Source organism: Rhea americana, unplaced genomic scaffold (assembly GCF_003343005.1).
Source record: "Rhea americana isolate MKP2758 unplaced genomic scaffold, rheAme1 scaffold_9, whole genome shotgun sequence".
NCBI classification, from domain to species: domain Eukaryota; kingdom Metazoa; phylum Chordata; class Aves; order Rheiformes; family Rheidae; genus Rhea; species Rhea americana.
In genome coordinates this window covers 5,869,055-5,885,020 of record NW_028187088.1, presented here as the reverse complement: position 1 = coordinate 5,885,020, position 15,966 = coordinate 5,869,055, and the positions used below count along the sequence as shown (strand labels likewise).

Genomic DNA, 15,966 nt, shown 5'->3' with positions numbered 1-15,966 from the left:
ACAAGAATGTGGACAAGAGGCAGCRGAGAGGTGGTGCAGAGTAAAGAATTTGGGAGGCAGAGATCATACKACACAGAGCTGAGAGGGTAAACGGTAATTAGGTTAGCAGGCTGCTCTTCAAAATTCTTAACAAAGTCTTTTGCAATAAGAGAAGAAGAAGCATCTCCAAGAGCACATCTCAAATTTTACAATGAGTTCAATGAGGCAGATCTTTGGAAATGTGGTCAGTGTGATGTGTACATTCACAGTTGGTACACATGGTCACACATGACAATAATATACTTACACTATTGTTCAGTTTTGATTTAAGAAACTCTTCCTCTGAAAAACAACACAGAAAATAGTTGCTGCTTTTGTATTTGTGAGCTTTGTGGCTCTGTTCAGTCACTGATTTTTCTACGATAGCTGTGCACCATTATAATAAGCTGAGACAGATGGAGCCTGTCATTCTTGTCTCTGTAACAGGTTTTCTTTACCATCTCCGTATCTTGACTTGTCTTTTTTGCTCATTAGCTCCAGTTCCAGAGACAGCCAGCTGGCAATTGTTTGCCAAGAGGAAGTTTCTCAGGATGAGACTTATGATGAAAATTTGAATGAAGACATGGAGTACTGTAGTGAACCAAGCYTGATCTCTACTGAAATGTGAGCTTTGCAACTTTAATCAAGATGTTTGGGGGGTTCTTTAATTAAGAGAGAGCCGTAGGAAGAGGTGACATTTTTCTACAAAAAAATCAGTTTCTAGGATGAGACCAGAAGATTTTAGTCAGACAACTCAAATATCAGAGTAAAAGAAAATGTAGTTCAGCCCTGAGAAATAACATTGAAACAATTTTTCTCCTAGGATTTTTCCTTCTTCTCTCAACGGTATATCTGGATATCTTCTTTTGTATCTTCAGGTCCTCTCTCCCATTTTTTCTGCTATCTAACATTTCCAGATCTCACCTTTAGAGCATGTCTCTGTCTCAACACCTCTGTGGCTGCTCCTGGATCAATTATAGGCAATAGCTAGCTAGGCTAGTTGCATCCATTCAACAGTATGTTCTTCCTGGCTTTCCTGCTGGAAGAGGGGTTATTGTCCAATATGAGATAGTTTTCCAGCATCCCTCTGTTCTTCTTTCCAGGCTTTCATACCAGGATGATGAAAATAGACAACTTACCCCACCAGAAAACAACAAAGGAGAGGACACCCGGCACTCCCCGAAGAAAGGATTTCTGTGCTCCTCCTCACTAGGTAACATCCCAGGGTGACATGCAGGCTCTGCTCTACRCTGTCTTGACAAAGTTCTTACATCTTTCAGGAGGAATCCTGTCACATGTAGGGCCTGAATGTTAGTGTATATTGCACTTGGCTCATGAGACCAGGAATCTCACAGCGTGCATAAGATTGTGATCATGTAGATGCGTCGCCAGCAGACACCTGTGCTGACTTGATGCTTAATCAGTAGATGAATCTGTGGTTGTTTGGACAGTCTGTGATTGTTTGGATAATCCATGTGATCTGTTTGATTAGACCTGTATGTGAATTAGGAGAGTTTATCAGAGTGCTGTATATTCTCGAAACAGACACTAGGGAGTCAATGGATGGACTAACCTTCAGTAAACAGTGTTCTGTTGTGTGTATATTCAGCAGAAAAAAAAGAGAGGTTTTCTTTTATGGCTGCTATGAGGAAAACAGTGAATTTCAGATTAAGTTAATACCATAAGAATTTGCTTTCTGCTGTAATTGTAGTGGGATGTTTTCAAATACTTAAGTGTGCAGACTATGTTCAAATTAAATTCATAGATCATAAGATTTGATGAAGATACCAGGACAAATGTGAGAGTCTGGAAGGAAATAAGATCTTTTATGTAGAATACCTTTCAGACTTTTTCCCTGAGTAGTGGTGTGGGAAAAAAATGGGAGGCAGGGGACTGAAAAGAATACTGTAAATAAAATACATTCTTACAAAATAAACAATGACAGACTATGCAGTGTAATGGTTAAAATGAGGCTAGTGTGTCTTCACTTAAAGCCTTCAAGATGCTTTTACCAGTGAAAATTTCAAAAGCATTTTGTTATTTCAAAACTTAAAATAGTAGGCAGCAAGAATTCCAATGTCTATCCTGAGGGCCAGATTTGCAGTCAAACCTTGATACAATGCTCCTTTAACTGCATTCCAATTACTATATATATAACGATGTCATATTCATTTTACTAGACTTTTCTCAAGAAAGAGGAAGCATGTTTTATCTGCATCAGAGCATTAGTTCTATGTATCATAACATGTGTTCCCTCCAGGCTGTGGAGGGGACCTTTTCTCAACAAATCAATAATACAGATACTTATTATTTTCAGAACTCTAATTTTMTTTCTTATTTTAGAAAAATACAAATGGGACCGAGAAGTACATGAAGTATTTATTGTGCCATGCAGCTCTAGATTATTCAGAAGTAGAGCCCATGTATTTGTTCATAATATACCTTGCAGTACTTTTTTATTCCTGTATAAGGAATACATTTCTCATATCTACAGAAATAAAGTTTAATTTCATAGCAGGTAACTAGTGTAAATATTTCAACTCCTTTCAATCATTTTTATTTTCAAAAAAAAGACTTTTTTTCTTCCTCTCTTCCTCCCTTCCTCCCTTCTTCTTTTCCTTCTTCCTCTCTTTCAAATTTCTGTAAATGCTGCACATTTACATACCCAAACCTCTGTTCATCAGTGAATTCAACCTCTGATGTAAATAATTCACTTCTACTTGATCTTGCTATAGACACAGCCTCATAAGCTGTGGTACACGTGGCACTAGGGGAAACAGACCACATGAAAGTGGGAAGCCAGTGTCACCCGAGTAGCCCGATGCTTCYTCCTGTGCATGTGTACAGCCAGGCACGGAGCCAGAGTATCCACTGTCATCCCCATTGAGAGATTTACCTGAACCAGAGAGATTTGGGGACACTTTCACTACTTTGTAGGGAAATAAGCTGCATGGTATCTGCTAGGACAATTTTTTAAAAGAGAAAAATAAAAGAAAACCATGATCTAGAACTTTATTTTGCAACTTGCTTGGAAGGTAGCACTGGTTATTCCATGGTTCTTGACTGTGTTTTGCAAGTACAACAGTTTTTGAAAAGGGCAAGGTGTTGAGGGCAAGTAGACAGAACCTAAAGTGAAGATGTCATTGCTATTTCTCCAGTGGAAGTGCACTAAAACAAATTGAAATGAGATTATCTGTAGAACAGTGTGAGTGATGGACACAGTTCTCGGTGATTGTGTTTCAGGTCGAAGAGCGTCTTTTCACTTAGAGTGTCTGAAAAGACAGAAAAACCAGGGTGTAGAYGTCTCACAGAAGACAGTTTTGCCTTTGCATCTGGTACATCATCAGGTAAGCATTAATAACCATGAAGGGCCCAGTAATGCAACTGAGAATCTACCATCTGCAGTGCCCTCCCACTGTATTACAGCCAACTTTTTAAAGACTCTTTGGGATTGTTTCTCACTCATACCGAAGGTTCATTTTTTGGAAATTGTATTTGTCCTCATGCTCATTCCTGCTTTCAGGATTTTATCACTCCCAGAAGAATGCTACAGGAACATATCTTCCAGAGTTAGCAGAGTTATCATTATCTGATGTCCTTGAAAAGGAAGAATAAAAACCTACCTAAAATGTCAAGATAAAAATAACTACCCAAATTGCACACTGCAGTGCAATTACACTGGCTTTGATGATAGTACTCATATGAATAAAATGTGCAAGGTCTACTTCTATATTAATTAAAGGTAACCAGTAACTATAATTAATTGTTTTAAAAAATAAACTGATTACATGTAATTAATCAGCTTCTTAAGCTCTTTATAACTGCATTCAGCAGCCTAGCAAATGTATGCTTAGGCACATATCTACATGATTAGCCAGCTTTCAATGTCAAAAGTAGATTTGTGTCTTCAAGCTTGATGGCTCCCACTGCCTATCACCATAAAAGAAACAGGTGCAGACAAGTGCCTGCCCTGCAGCGTAGGGTACCCTGCTCTGTGCAATCCTCTAGGCAGAGCAGAATTGCCTTCCCACCTCCTTGGGTTACCGTAAGGGCATAAAATGCCACAAACTAGSTATAGGAGGAGGGAGAAGTCATAGCAGTAAGAGAAGAGAGARGCGAGTGCACCTTAGACTCCCTGTCTTTTCTCACCTCCATTCATGGCAGCAACAGCCAGTTGTCCTTTAAGGATAGACCTTCRTAAAGCAATGGTCTGCAGAGAGTTACTGCTGTGGCAGAGACAACCAGCAAAAATGTTGAGGCAGGGGCAGGGAGCAGGTAGTGGGCAGCGAACAGCTTCCTGCCCTCCCCACAGCAGTAATAGCCTTCCTGAGGCTTTCTGGAGGTATCTCCCATGGGGTACCTCCCATGGTAAGCCAGGCAGACAGGACACATATTTMCCATCCTATCAGCCAGCCAGCTGGCAGAATCACCTGCCTCCGAAGGCAGAAACCTGTATGAAGAGGATGGACCTACCTCACCCATCTACATCCCACCATGCAGCCCCAAACCTTGAGGGACGGGGCTCTACCTACCCCAGTATCAATCCACCAGCCTGCAGGGTTATCCTGAAATAGGCATCTGGCCTCTGGCCAGGAACATTCAGCAGTGTTATTCCATCTACAAAGATGTCAGCCTACAAGAGTGCTTAAAACAAGAACGTGAACAGGAAAAGTTGCACCTTGCTAAGTGCAGTAGATTCTGTGGCATGTGCATGCGTGAAGAGGTTTTCTCAAAAAATACTCATACATATGGATATGTAAATATATGCAGCTGAAGCTTGAAGCAATCCCTCAGAGCTTCTTTCAGCTTCATCACCTCACGTTTTGGATAATGCACCTTGTATGTGTTTCTATTGAAAAACTGGTTCAGTTGTTCTTCCCAACAAATCCAGGACTCTCCTTGAAGTCTAGTCTGTTAAGCAAATTGCTGAGGCCATCATAGCCTGCAGGACATGACCTGTACAGAAGAATTTTAAGGGCTTTTTTCCTCACTGAAAATTGATAAGAGTCTGACATCTAATTCTTGGTGAACATTGCTGGGCTAATTGACTCAGTAATTGCTTCTTTTGTTCTTCTGTCACTGTAAAATCATCAATATAGCATACCAAAATCAGTTGCCAAGGATTCCCATGGCAGCTGGATTGAGCACTTACGTTAAAATTCACTTCACTTAACTTCAGATATCTAAAGGTTAGCTGTCTAGTCTAAACTGGTCAGTTCAGGCCCGTTGTACTCAGTAGAGGGAAAYGGCATCCCCAAAGAGCAAATATAAGTTTAGTCTAAGTCTCATCCTCCAGAGGATTTTTTTTTCAGGTAGGTATGCAAATCAGGCAGGATGCCTCTGGGTGTCTCTCTAGACACTGAGTTTGCACTAAACACATAGCTTTTAGATAGTTTAAGTTGAGTGAGACTAACCTCATCCCTAATGAAAGGATTCTCTGCAACACAAATCCACATTCTTTTGTATTTYCTGTGGGTCAGCATTTATTTCTTTACTCATATTAGGCAGTGGTGAACTCTGTGGGGTAGGTTAGTGGCATTGCTCATGAGCAAGGCACTGGTCACCATGAGTAAGGCATCAGATCAGCCCTGTGCAAAGAGGGGCTTCTTGAGAAATTTATGTTATAGAAGGAGGCTGGAYGACTCAGGGGTTACACATATGACCACAGGAGGGACTAAGTGGCTCAAAGGACATTCATCAGATAGTGATCCTCCCACCAGCAGCAGATGCTTTAAAATCTAGTGGTGGATTTACAGTTATTGCCAACTGCAGACATATTTAAGATTCACTCATGGTATCCATTCAGGTTCTATAGCACATACTGACCAAAAACACAGTAATTGGCAGTTAAAGCTGCTAGCTGTATGGGTGGTGGCAGTGGTGGTAAAAAGAATTGCYGTCTCACCTACTGGAGAAGAGGTGGTGGTTCTGGCAAGACTGCGGGGAGCAGGCTTTCATCACTCTTGTGAGTGCGGGGCAGAGGGGTCCAAGGCTGACGAACCAAAGTCTTGAAAGTTTTCAGTCTGGTGCTTGGCACCAGTGCAGGATACACCATTTAAAAGAAAGCTTCCAAAATGCATTCACAATAAATATTTATACAGTTCCAGGATCTGGCAACTGTTTTCACAAAGCTCAAGACCCTTTCCTGGACAATTTCTCCACCATCTAATCATGCTAGCCTGGCTGCTAACTCACCTTATTCCTTCTCTGTCCGCAGGCGTTGGCAGTGGCAGGCCTGAGTCCCCTGCTCCAGCGAAGCCATTCCCCCACCACGTTCTCCCGACTGTGTGCTACGCCCCCCGCGACACCCTGCAGCCGTGGCTGGCCACAGCAGACCATCCCGACTCTGCGCCTCGATGGAGCAGAGTCCAGCGAGAAACTCAACAGCAGCTTCCCGTCAATACACTGCAGCTCTCGGTACCCTGACAACAGTGGCTGCAGCAGCCCGAGGAGAGCCAGGCCAGTCTCCCTCACTGTCCCCAGTCAGACCGGAGGGAGCAACAGGCAGTTTCACGGCAGCGCTGGCAGCCTGGTTGAAGCGGTAAGACTGCGGAGTCACCGAGGACATGAGCAGTGTCAAGGACACCCTGAAATGTGGCCCTCAAAAGAGCAGGGCAACAGAAATACTGCTGCTCACAATGTCAGGAATGGGAAAGCCCATTTCCAAGTGGGGAGTTAGCAGCATGAATGGGAGGAGAAGAAAGATTATTAGGGAAAATACAGCTGCAAAGAGGGTTGTGATAGGGGTGCCATAAGATTGAYGATGCAGAGTACTGATGTTTCTTTTGTCTCTGGTTCCCTACCTGCTTTTGAAGGTCTTGATTTCGGAAGGACTGATGCAGTTTGCTCAAGATCCAAAGTTCATTGAGGTCACAACCCAGGAGCTCGCAGACGCCTGTGACATGACGATAGAAGAGATGGAAAATGCAGCAGACAACATTCTCAATGGTAACAGCAAGCAGAGCCCCAATGGCAACCTCTTGCCTTTTGTTAACTGCAGGGACCCAGGGCAGGACAGTGCAGGAGAGGAAGAGGAAGAGGTGCAGAACCCGGATTGTAGAAAAAGTCAGGAGGAGCTCAAGGACAGCAGGATTTATATCAGCAGCCTGTAGTTGCCAGGGCTGGAAGCGATGCTGGTTTTTTATTTGTTTCAATGTTCCTAATGGGTTTGTTTCAGAAGTGCCTCACTGTTCTCGTGACCTGGAGTAACCGGAACAGCGTTCTTCATTCATTTCTGTTGGGACGAGTCGCAGAGTTGGGTGGTGTAAGAAAGCTTTTCAGGAGTGGATATAACCCCAGCACATGTCCATGAAGGAAGAGTGAGGAGGAGGAGGAGGAAGAGGAAGAAGAGGAGGAGAGCCAGCTTCCTCTTTTTTTCAGTCCCTGCACAAGGAACGACGACTGCCTCCTGAATGCGAAGGGGAACCTCAGCTTCCTGTGGATGGCCCTAGCCAAAAGGACCCTGCGTCAAACGGGTGTCTTTCAACTTTGCTTGTAAAAATCATTTTGCACATATTCTGTATGAGCCTCACCGTCTCCATAAAGCCAAGGCCCTTTGATTCGGAGGGAGAGGAGGACTTCTTCTGCTGTGGATTCCAGTACCATGACGGGGAGGAGGAAGCAGAAGAAGCCCGAGGGCGCCCGAGGGGCAGGTGGCAGCACTGCCGAACCCTGCCGAGCCAACCTGCAAAGACTCCCAGGCAGCGGTCTCTGCCAACCAACCAGAGCTCCGGCGGTCACGCCTGCCAGCCAATCTGAGCTCGAGCAGCCACTTGCCAGCCAATCAGAGCTCAGGCAGCCACTTGCCAGCCAATCAGAGCTCCGGCAGCCAGCGGTGCCAGCTGGTGGGAGAGTGGGGAGCAGGCTCTGCGGCGGGGCGGAGCCCCCTGCCCTGTACTTGCTGAGGTGGTGATGGGCTTGTGTAGATCTCTCCTTGTTTTGCGGTTTGATATTTTCTTGAAAGCATGTTGCAGTTTTTATTTTGACTATTTTATGATTATTTTTTGGAGGGAGAAGGGAGTGTTTACAAAGTTTTGTAATCACCGACCTTTTTGTTTTGGTTTATTTTCACCTTTGCAAATGTTAAATTGGTTTGATCATGTTGTATTATTTAAGCTGGGTTTTTTTCTCCATTGAAATTTGGTAGAAGTACAACGATAGACAGGTTTTACCAAACATTATGTACACCAAGAATTTGTAATTTTATTTGCTAGTAATTGAAACCTCCTTTTTTTGTTGTTGTTTTATAATTTAAAGATAGTAGGCAATGCACTTGATATAGTCTTGCACATTTGAGTGATTGATTTGGGTTCTTTTTAGTGCTAAGTATACCTGTGAGCGTGGGAGCAATACCGAGCGAGTGTGCGTGCGCGTGTGTGTGGGGGGGTAAGTGCATGCAGTTCTCCACATCCTGGTTTGAACTGCAGGAGATCTGTACCTGGGGCCATTTGAATGCAAAAACAAACCACTGTCTCTGCTTTTGAAAGGGGAATCAGTAACTCTTTGCATTTTTTGTTCCACAAGATATGCAAAAACAATGCAATAATATTAATTTTAAAATACAATTGTAAGTTGTGCTGGCATTAACACTGTATAGAAAAAAAAATTAGGGGGATGGGAGAAAACAAAAACCAGAAGGCGTTACGCTTCAATATATTCCGTGTGATGTTTTATTGCAATGATAATGTTTCTGTTGAACAAACCGTTATACTTGAATTCAGGTCAGTTTCAGTATTTTTCAAATATTTTTTTAAAATGAATTGCAATTGTGCCAAGCGAATATAATGAATTGAATTGAGTTTGTTTAAAAGAAAAAGAAAAAAAAGAATCACTTCTTGTATATTTTGCTGCATGTCAAGTGAATCATTTCGTATTTGGAATGTGCCAAGCTTTACCTTTGAACTTTTAAGTGCTTTTCTATGTGTGGTTGGGGAAAGGGATACTGTTTTGGGTTTTTTTTTTTTTCATTTTTAATTTGTACAATGAACAACGTGTATCTGGTGTAAGTAACTATTCTGCAATCCACTGACAGGTTGAACGTTACTGATTTTGCATATCTTGTGTTCATTTTCCTTTTTCCTCACTCCCGTTAAACATGCACGATGACTTTATTGGTATAAAATCGTTCTCRAGACCGAGACATTTTATTCAGGTTTGTTCTCTTTCCTTTTGCTCAGTTTCTCTAAAAGTCTCTTCCCACTAGAGGGTGGCAAGACGCCCAAACCAATTTGGCAGATCAATTCTCGGTATACAGCTGGCACCAGCAATTCAAGGAGCAGGGGAAAAAAATCTGCTTTCGAATCATTTTTCTTAAATAGCTAATCTTGATCAATAATAATAGGATCCCGGGATGAGCAAATGCAACAGGCAGAATGGTCAGCAAAGTAGAATTTCCTAACTCTGGCCTGGACTGAGAGCCTGGGGTAAGTGAGGGAAGGAGCTCTGCAGAGTTGCTTTGGAAAATTGCTGCAGTCTGGCTTGCAGGTCAAAATGCAGATGTTAAGTGATTTAATCCATACTTTGGTGTTCCTGTGCAGGGTCTCTTCCCTCTTCCCAGGCCTTAGTGGTTCAGATTGTGAGTCTAAGTCACAAACCACCTAATGGCACAGCATATCCCAGCGATATTTCCATACTTGTGAATGTGAACCTCTCTTGATTTTCCTCACACTGGTCAGTGGCCCTAACCAGTGAAAGAGGCTGAAAAAACAGGGACCTATTGTAGATTTTATGCAACTGATTTTTGTCTAGACTACTGCTGTTTTTTCTCCCTTTTTGAGAGATGCTTCACAAACTTGGAGATCAGTGCTGAGTTTGGAGGTGTGATCTGACTCAGAACTAAACTTTCATTCAAATCTTGAACTTTTGCAGATGTTTGAGAACATCATTTATTATATATGTTGATTCCATTATTTTCGTAATGCCCTTGTTTAATTTCCTGGTTATGCTGGGGCCCTAAAGCAAAAATAGCAAAGAATATTGTTGACAGTGAACTTTTTTCAGTGTCATTATGCACTGACCCGTAGCAGCTCAAGACATCTTGCAAAAAAACAAAGCCTTTTAAACCAGAGACATGTGAATCYGCTTCATCAACCATCTGGCCTCAAAGTCCTAATTCAATACTTCCCTGGAGAACGTTACCCCCCTGACGTAAGTCACTCCTGTCCTCTCCATCYGCTCTGCCTGTCTTGAGATGCCTGTGCAAGTTCTTGTCCCTTTGGGAGTTTGCTGTTGCTAGTGCTGAGGTGCTCCAAGGCCACTTGAAAGGAAATGAGGCTTTTCCTGGCTGGCTGTTTCTGAAAGCGAAATCAGTTCAAGAGTTTGCTATCTCATTTTCTCTCACTAGAAAGTTCATCTGACCCTCCCACTAGGAGGTGGAGGTGTTCTCTCCTCCCAGGAAGCAAAGTACTGATCWAGACTAGTGGAAGCAGTGGGAGTTTGGGGTGCTTGACAGTGTATGTCACCTTTAGCATTTTTCCGGATGGAAAGGAAGATGATAGAACRGATTATTCCCCATATATTCCCTGTGAAAACTGACTCCCTCAGGGGTCAGAGCCTACAACAGGCAGGGAAATCCCTGCTCTCTCCTGAAAGCTCCCATAGGTCCTGCAGTGTGAAAAACGTGGCTAGCAGAGGATGCAGATGAACTTCACAGTCTGAGGGGCAGGTGCTAAATTCAATGATTGCTGATGCCTGCTGTGCAAATTTCTCTTTCTGGGGAAGTTGGCTTCTTTTTTTTATTATTATTTTATTTGAGGTACTTCCAACGTGCACATTGTGACAGGCCTGAGCAAAGAGCTACTGCCTCCTTTAGGTGAGGTAGTGTCTAGGGGACGGTGGGAAGGCGGGGGCAGGTTTAGTCCTTGGAGCGTCCTTCCTTCCCYTGTGTAGGGGAGCGGGTGGCGGGTATGATCACTGTGCTGTGGATGGAAACTTTAAAGGAACTGGTGGCTGAGGAGTGGCATGGAAGGAAGACAAGAATGGGGAGAACAATCTGCTGTTCATCACTGAGCACCTCTGACTTGCTAAGAGTACACTGCAGACGAAAGACGTTTCTTATAAAACAACAAACCTCCTCCCTTTATCACTCCTGCTCATTATTCAGGCAGTACTGGCCCAGCCACACCAGGTGCATTTCTTTTTTCTTCCTTATTCTGTGTGGCTGATGTGACAGGGGAAAAGGTGGAACTCRTGATCCAGAGCTGGCGTTTCGTTATCCACAGACCTTTCTGCATCATCTGCCTCTTCAGCTGGATATATGAATGATGATGGTGTAGATGCTGCTGCTACTGCAGGGCTCCGACCTGTTTTATTACCCTGCCCACCGTACCCCAGCGCGGAGGGACAGCCAGAGAGGCGCCATGTACAGAATTGCATCTATTTCTGCTTTGTTTTCTGACCCTGCCCCCCGATGACTATGACAACGATGACRACAACAACAACAACAAAAAAAGGGCAAATGCATTTTTTACATTTCTTGATAATTTCCAAAGCAATGTATCATTGCTTTCTTTAGACTGACGCCAATATAACAGTTGTATGGGTCTCAGCCAGGCTCCTGTGTCTTTTCTGCCTGATAGTTTCAGATTGCTGTATGAAATGTATGCGTGTTTGCACACAGACACAATCATACTAGGTAGCAGCACCACGAGCCTGTGGGGTTGTTGACCTGTGCTGTAGATAAAGTTGGAGGCCTTGCTTCTTATGTGTAGATGAGAAACCCCAACCCATCAGTCCAATGAGCTGAACTGAAGCCATACTAAGACAGAAGTGAGTATCCTAAAATACACGCACGGGCCAGTTGTGACTGTCCCAGTGCCAGGGGCAGGGTGGGGGAGAGGAACACTGAACAGGAAATTTGAAACACAACAAAGTTGTTAAAATAATGAAAATCCAGTTGGGGGCTTCTGGTTGTGGTGAGGTTTTTAACAGCTCTGATAACAAAGGCTGTAGAGTGCATAAAAAAACTATTCATTCCAGGCCAGCAGAAGCCCCAGCTCCCATCTTGCTAACACAAGGATAAGTTGAAATGAATACGCTGGAGGCTATGGAGGTTTTACTGATGCAAAGAATGTGGAAAACAGGACAGGGCCCAGAAAAAAAAATGGTTTTCCCCCATTTGTCTTCTTCTTTGAAGGGGAGTAATAAATATAAATTTAAAAAAAATGAATAGCTGCATAGGGTTTCATTTTCTCTTCTCTTGAATGTTGCAAAGTTAATAAAGTCTTTTTCTAGGTTAGCAAGCCCAGGGATCCAGATGATTTCCAGTGGATCTCAGTCCCCAGAGCTTTTGCTCTCTGTCGCTGCTTTATTTCTGGGCATCTGAAACATAAGGAACTTGCTGCTACAGCAACCTGTGACGGGATGGGTGAGGGCAAAAGCACAGCAGAGAGATATGTGCTGTACTGAAAGACTGGGCTCCACTTGCTTTCAGAGAAGGCAGTAGCATCACACTGGAATGGAAAAAAAATAAAAAAATAGATATACAGATATACATAAAAACAATTGTGAAGTAATAAAACTAAAAAACAAAACAAAACAAAAAAAAAAAAAAAAAAAAAAAAAACTCTTCTGATATAAACTTTAGTGTTCTAGCTAAACCCTCCATTCTTCCCCTGTCCCTTATGGGGAACTTAACACTTGAGCATTAAAATCACGCCTTCTTTAGGGGCGCAGGGCTCGATCCAGTTGCCTAAATGTATCCATCTGTTGCCATTTGAGATATCCTACAGTATTCTGCCTGGCCTGGGGCAGGCGGTCCAAAAAAGCATGGCTCTCTTCTAGGGCTCCTGTGTCACATCTACCAGCCCCATGTGGATGGCACAAGTCTCAGATGGCAGCAGACAATTAGGCAACTTAATCAAGTCCCTTTCCAAAGGGCTAATTGAGAGGAGCAGCACCAATGACTGAGGTAATAAGGGAATCGGCTTTAACATTACCAAGGGCTTGGTCAGGCACTACCAGGAGCCCATTTCCCCATTTCCATGCCGTTGCTTTTCTATGCCATGTCCTACAGACAGCCTACAGCTCACCCCGCTCTGCCTAGCCCTTAGCCAGGGGCTGCATCCCCAGCCCCACGGGGCGGCAGCAAGCCCATGTGAGAGAGCAGGMATGATTATATCCAACAACAGATTTTTTTTTTTCTGCCAGCATCCAAACAGCCCCTTTCCAAAGCATTTTCCTATTCAAAACAGAGCCACAAATCAGACACCATTCCTCCACCAGCCTCATCATTCAGGTGATGAATTACCTGTGTTTTTCTGTTGCRCTCTGCATTTTGTCCAGCAAGGCAAAATGCAAGCTCTCCCCCAAACAGGCTGTAATGTTTTCAATATTTTAAGCATCCTAAGCCAGTCTGCTCCTGTCTCAATTAGAAAGACTGGTAACCAATACTACCTAAACATCAGCCACTTCATGGTCACTCATGAGAGTGATTGGTTCAGGATTATTCAGTCTTGACCGTTTGAATATGGGAAGATTTCAGAGGAGGAAGAGTGAGATGATTGTAAATATCTCTTTGAAAAACCTTGCTGCATCACACACACATAAAAGGAGGGAGATACTTTTAAAACTGCCTTAAAAAATCAATTCTGAATGATGAAATCTCCCTCCTAATGATTGCCACTTGGTAGACCGAGGGATAAGGTTTAGGGATAAGGCGCTTTGGGTGAATTCTGGCAAGAAGTGGTTGGACTCTAGTCCAGTTTCAGGGATGAAAATGTAATTTAGGAGCTGATCTCTCCCTCAGTCTAAATTTGCATCAGCACCAATGACTGAGCACAACAGGATCGAAAGTATTTAAGGTATGAGGGGTATCTGGTCTGTATCTATATGGTTGGGGGCTGGCCTGGCAAGGTACTGCATACCTGTGTTTCCCAGTGACTTCAGGGAAGATGGGGATCCTCAGCACCTCTTAAGTTCAGGCCCTGGAGCATCATTTCCTGCTCTGATCATCAGCTATAAATGTTGATAAATATAAGTGTTTTGCCTTCATTTGAATTGCCCAGAGCTGTAAAATGACCTCTCTCAAGTATAAATCAGTCCAGATATAAACCTCCTCTCCCACTCTTCCCTACGCTCCCTGACCAGCCCCCCCAGCCCTCCCTTGTACCTTCACCCAAGCCCTTCCCTCTCGCCAGTCTTTTCCTCCTTCCACAATTTTATATCTAGTTTTCATGAACCCACAGAAATGCTTTTGTAAATAACGCTGTACAGTTTGTAACCGTCATGTAAGCCTGTCATCAGTGCCAGAGTCCGTCTTGCCCTCTCGCACGTTTTAAAATCAACAGAGGAAAGTTAGAGCGAATGGCCCGCAAGTGAGCTATAGGGTCATCTCGGTGTGGGACAAATGTATATTCCTGTAAGATTGCATTTTTATCTAAGGAATGATGTTATTTTAAAATTGCTAATAAATTTCTAAACAATGTCTAGAATCGTTCACTATTGTAAATGTTATCAGAACTCCTTCGACATTGCTCCCTTCTCGCCGCAGTGGCTGAAAAATCAGCTCCCTGCAGCCCCTTCTTTCCCGCTGGCAGACCCGCTGCAGTTCAAGGGGCCTCTCGAGCACTTCAGCGGCCGCCGAATAGTCTCGGATAGCCACRGTTAAACAGTAACTCAGGTCGGTCGCGCTCTCTGATGCGGTCGCTGCAGAAATCCTACCACGCAACGACAACCGAAGGGTGACTCACGTAGGACCAAACACTTAACGTTTGCCACAGAGGATTCTTTCTTACTGAGCGCACGCATCCGAAATGAATACCTGCCGCCTAATTRCAGTGTAATTAATACGTGCAGACGCCACGCAGCTCAGATGGAACGATAGTAACTGGCATATCACACATTCACTTTTTGATTAGACAGCGTGGTTGGCACGCAGTTACGTTGTGAGGCCAGGTGAAYGCTGTATTTCCTGTCACAGCACTATAAATCACAGTGCACTTAGACCAAGTATATTTCTACAAAACTGAGCAAAATCTTCCCTAAAGAAAAAGGARTATTTTCCTTCAATTATGTACACATACATATATACAGTCCTTGATTTGTTCACAGATGTCGCACTGCAGGTTTTGCGGCATTCACTACTATTAACTAGTGGTGTCACAAAACAGTAAAATCCAGAAGATGATTCAAACCTGTGGTTTTCCCTGGCATAAGGGGTTGGAATGACAGTATGATTACCAGAAGCCTCTTCATTGCCAGACTCGGACTGGCCTTCATTAGACATTTTTCACTGTGAAAACATAAGAAACTGCCGTGCTCTCAGCTGYCAGCAGAAGTCCAGCAAACACTTCAGCTTTGCTGAGATGTTTGCTGAGCTGGAGTCGCGGCTGAGCTGCCCTGGGCCGGGCTATGGTTCTGTGTGAAGCCAATACGGAGGCTGCGGTTTGGATGCAAAACCAGGTGAAGGTCAGTCAAGGATTTGTYTGAGGTTTAAGGTGTGAAAGTCAAAGTGGAAACCCATGAGGCAGTTGAAATCCTGTGAGCATCAGAAACAAATGACAGGTTTGYGCAGACTCCCATGAATTAAACCCATTTGGAATATCCCCACAACAGAGAAATTGCTGTAGGCAAATGCGATACCCTCTTACTGGGCATTCACAGCCCTCTATCAGTGGTCATTATTAACGCTCACAATATTTATCTGAAGCTAGAGGCATCCGCCAGGCGAAGATGGGCAGGAAGAGCTCTGACATGGCTCTCGTTTCCTTGCRAAATCAAGGACGCATCCCCGGACGAAACAAGCTTCGGCTTCGCAGCCCCACAGCTTTGCTCGCGAAACTTTCTCTGGCGACACCGCGCCCGCAGACACCGCGAGCACCCCACGGCCCGCAGCCAAACCCGGCCTAGCCGGGGCGCCCACCCACCCGGCGGCGCCCAGGCCACGCCCCTGCTCCGTGGCCACGCCCCCAGGCCCTAGACCCCGCCCCTTGGTCCCTGGCCCCGCCCCCT

General features: G+C 44.1%; 1 protein-coding gene across 3 annotated transcripts in view; it reads left to right on the top strand.

Annotated features, from left to right (window-relative positions):
• The window catches only part of CACNA1C (calcium voltage-gated channel subunit alpha1 C), a 493,339-nt gene extending 481,776 nt beyond the window's left edge, over positions 1-11,563 (top strand). For all 3 annotated transcript variants that reach the window (XM_085324022.1, XM_085324021.1, XM_085324020.1), the window contains 5 exons: positions 514-642; positions 1,122-1,231; positions 3,262-3,365; positions 6,236-6,559; positions 6,834-11,563. In XM_085324022.1, the coding sequence (XP_085180148.1) occupies positions 514-642; positions 1,122-1,231; positions 3,262-3,365; positions 6,236-6,559; positions 6,834-7,130 (964 nt within the window). In that variant the 3' untranslated portion in view covers positions 7,131-11,563. The remainder of the gene's footprint in view (positions 1-513; positions 643-1,121; positions 1,232-3,261; positions 3,366-6,235; positions 6,560-6,833) is intronic.
• Positions 11,564-15,966: the final 4,403 nt, after the last annotated feature.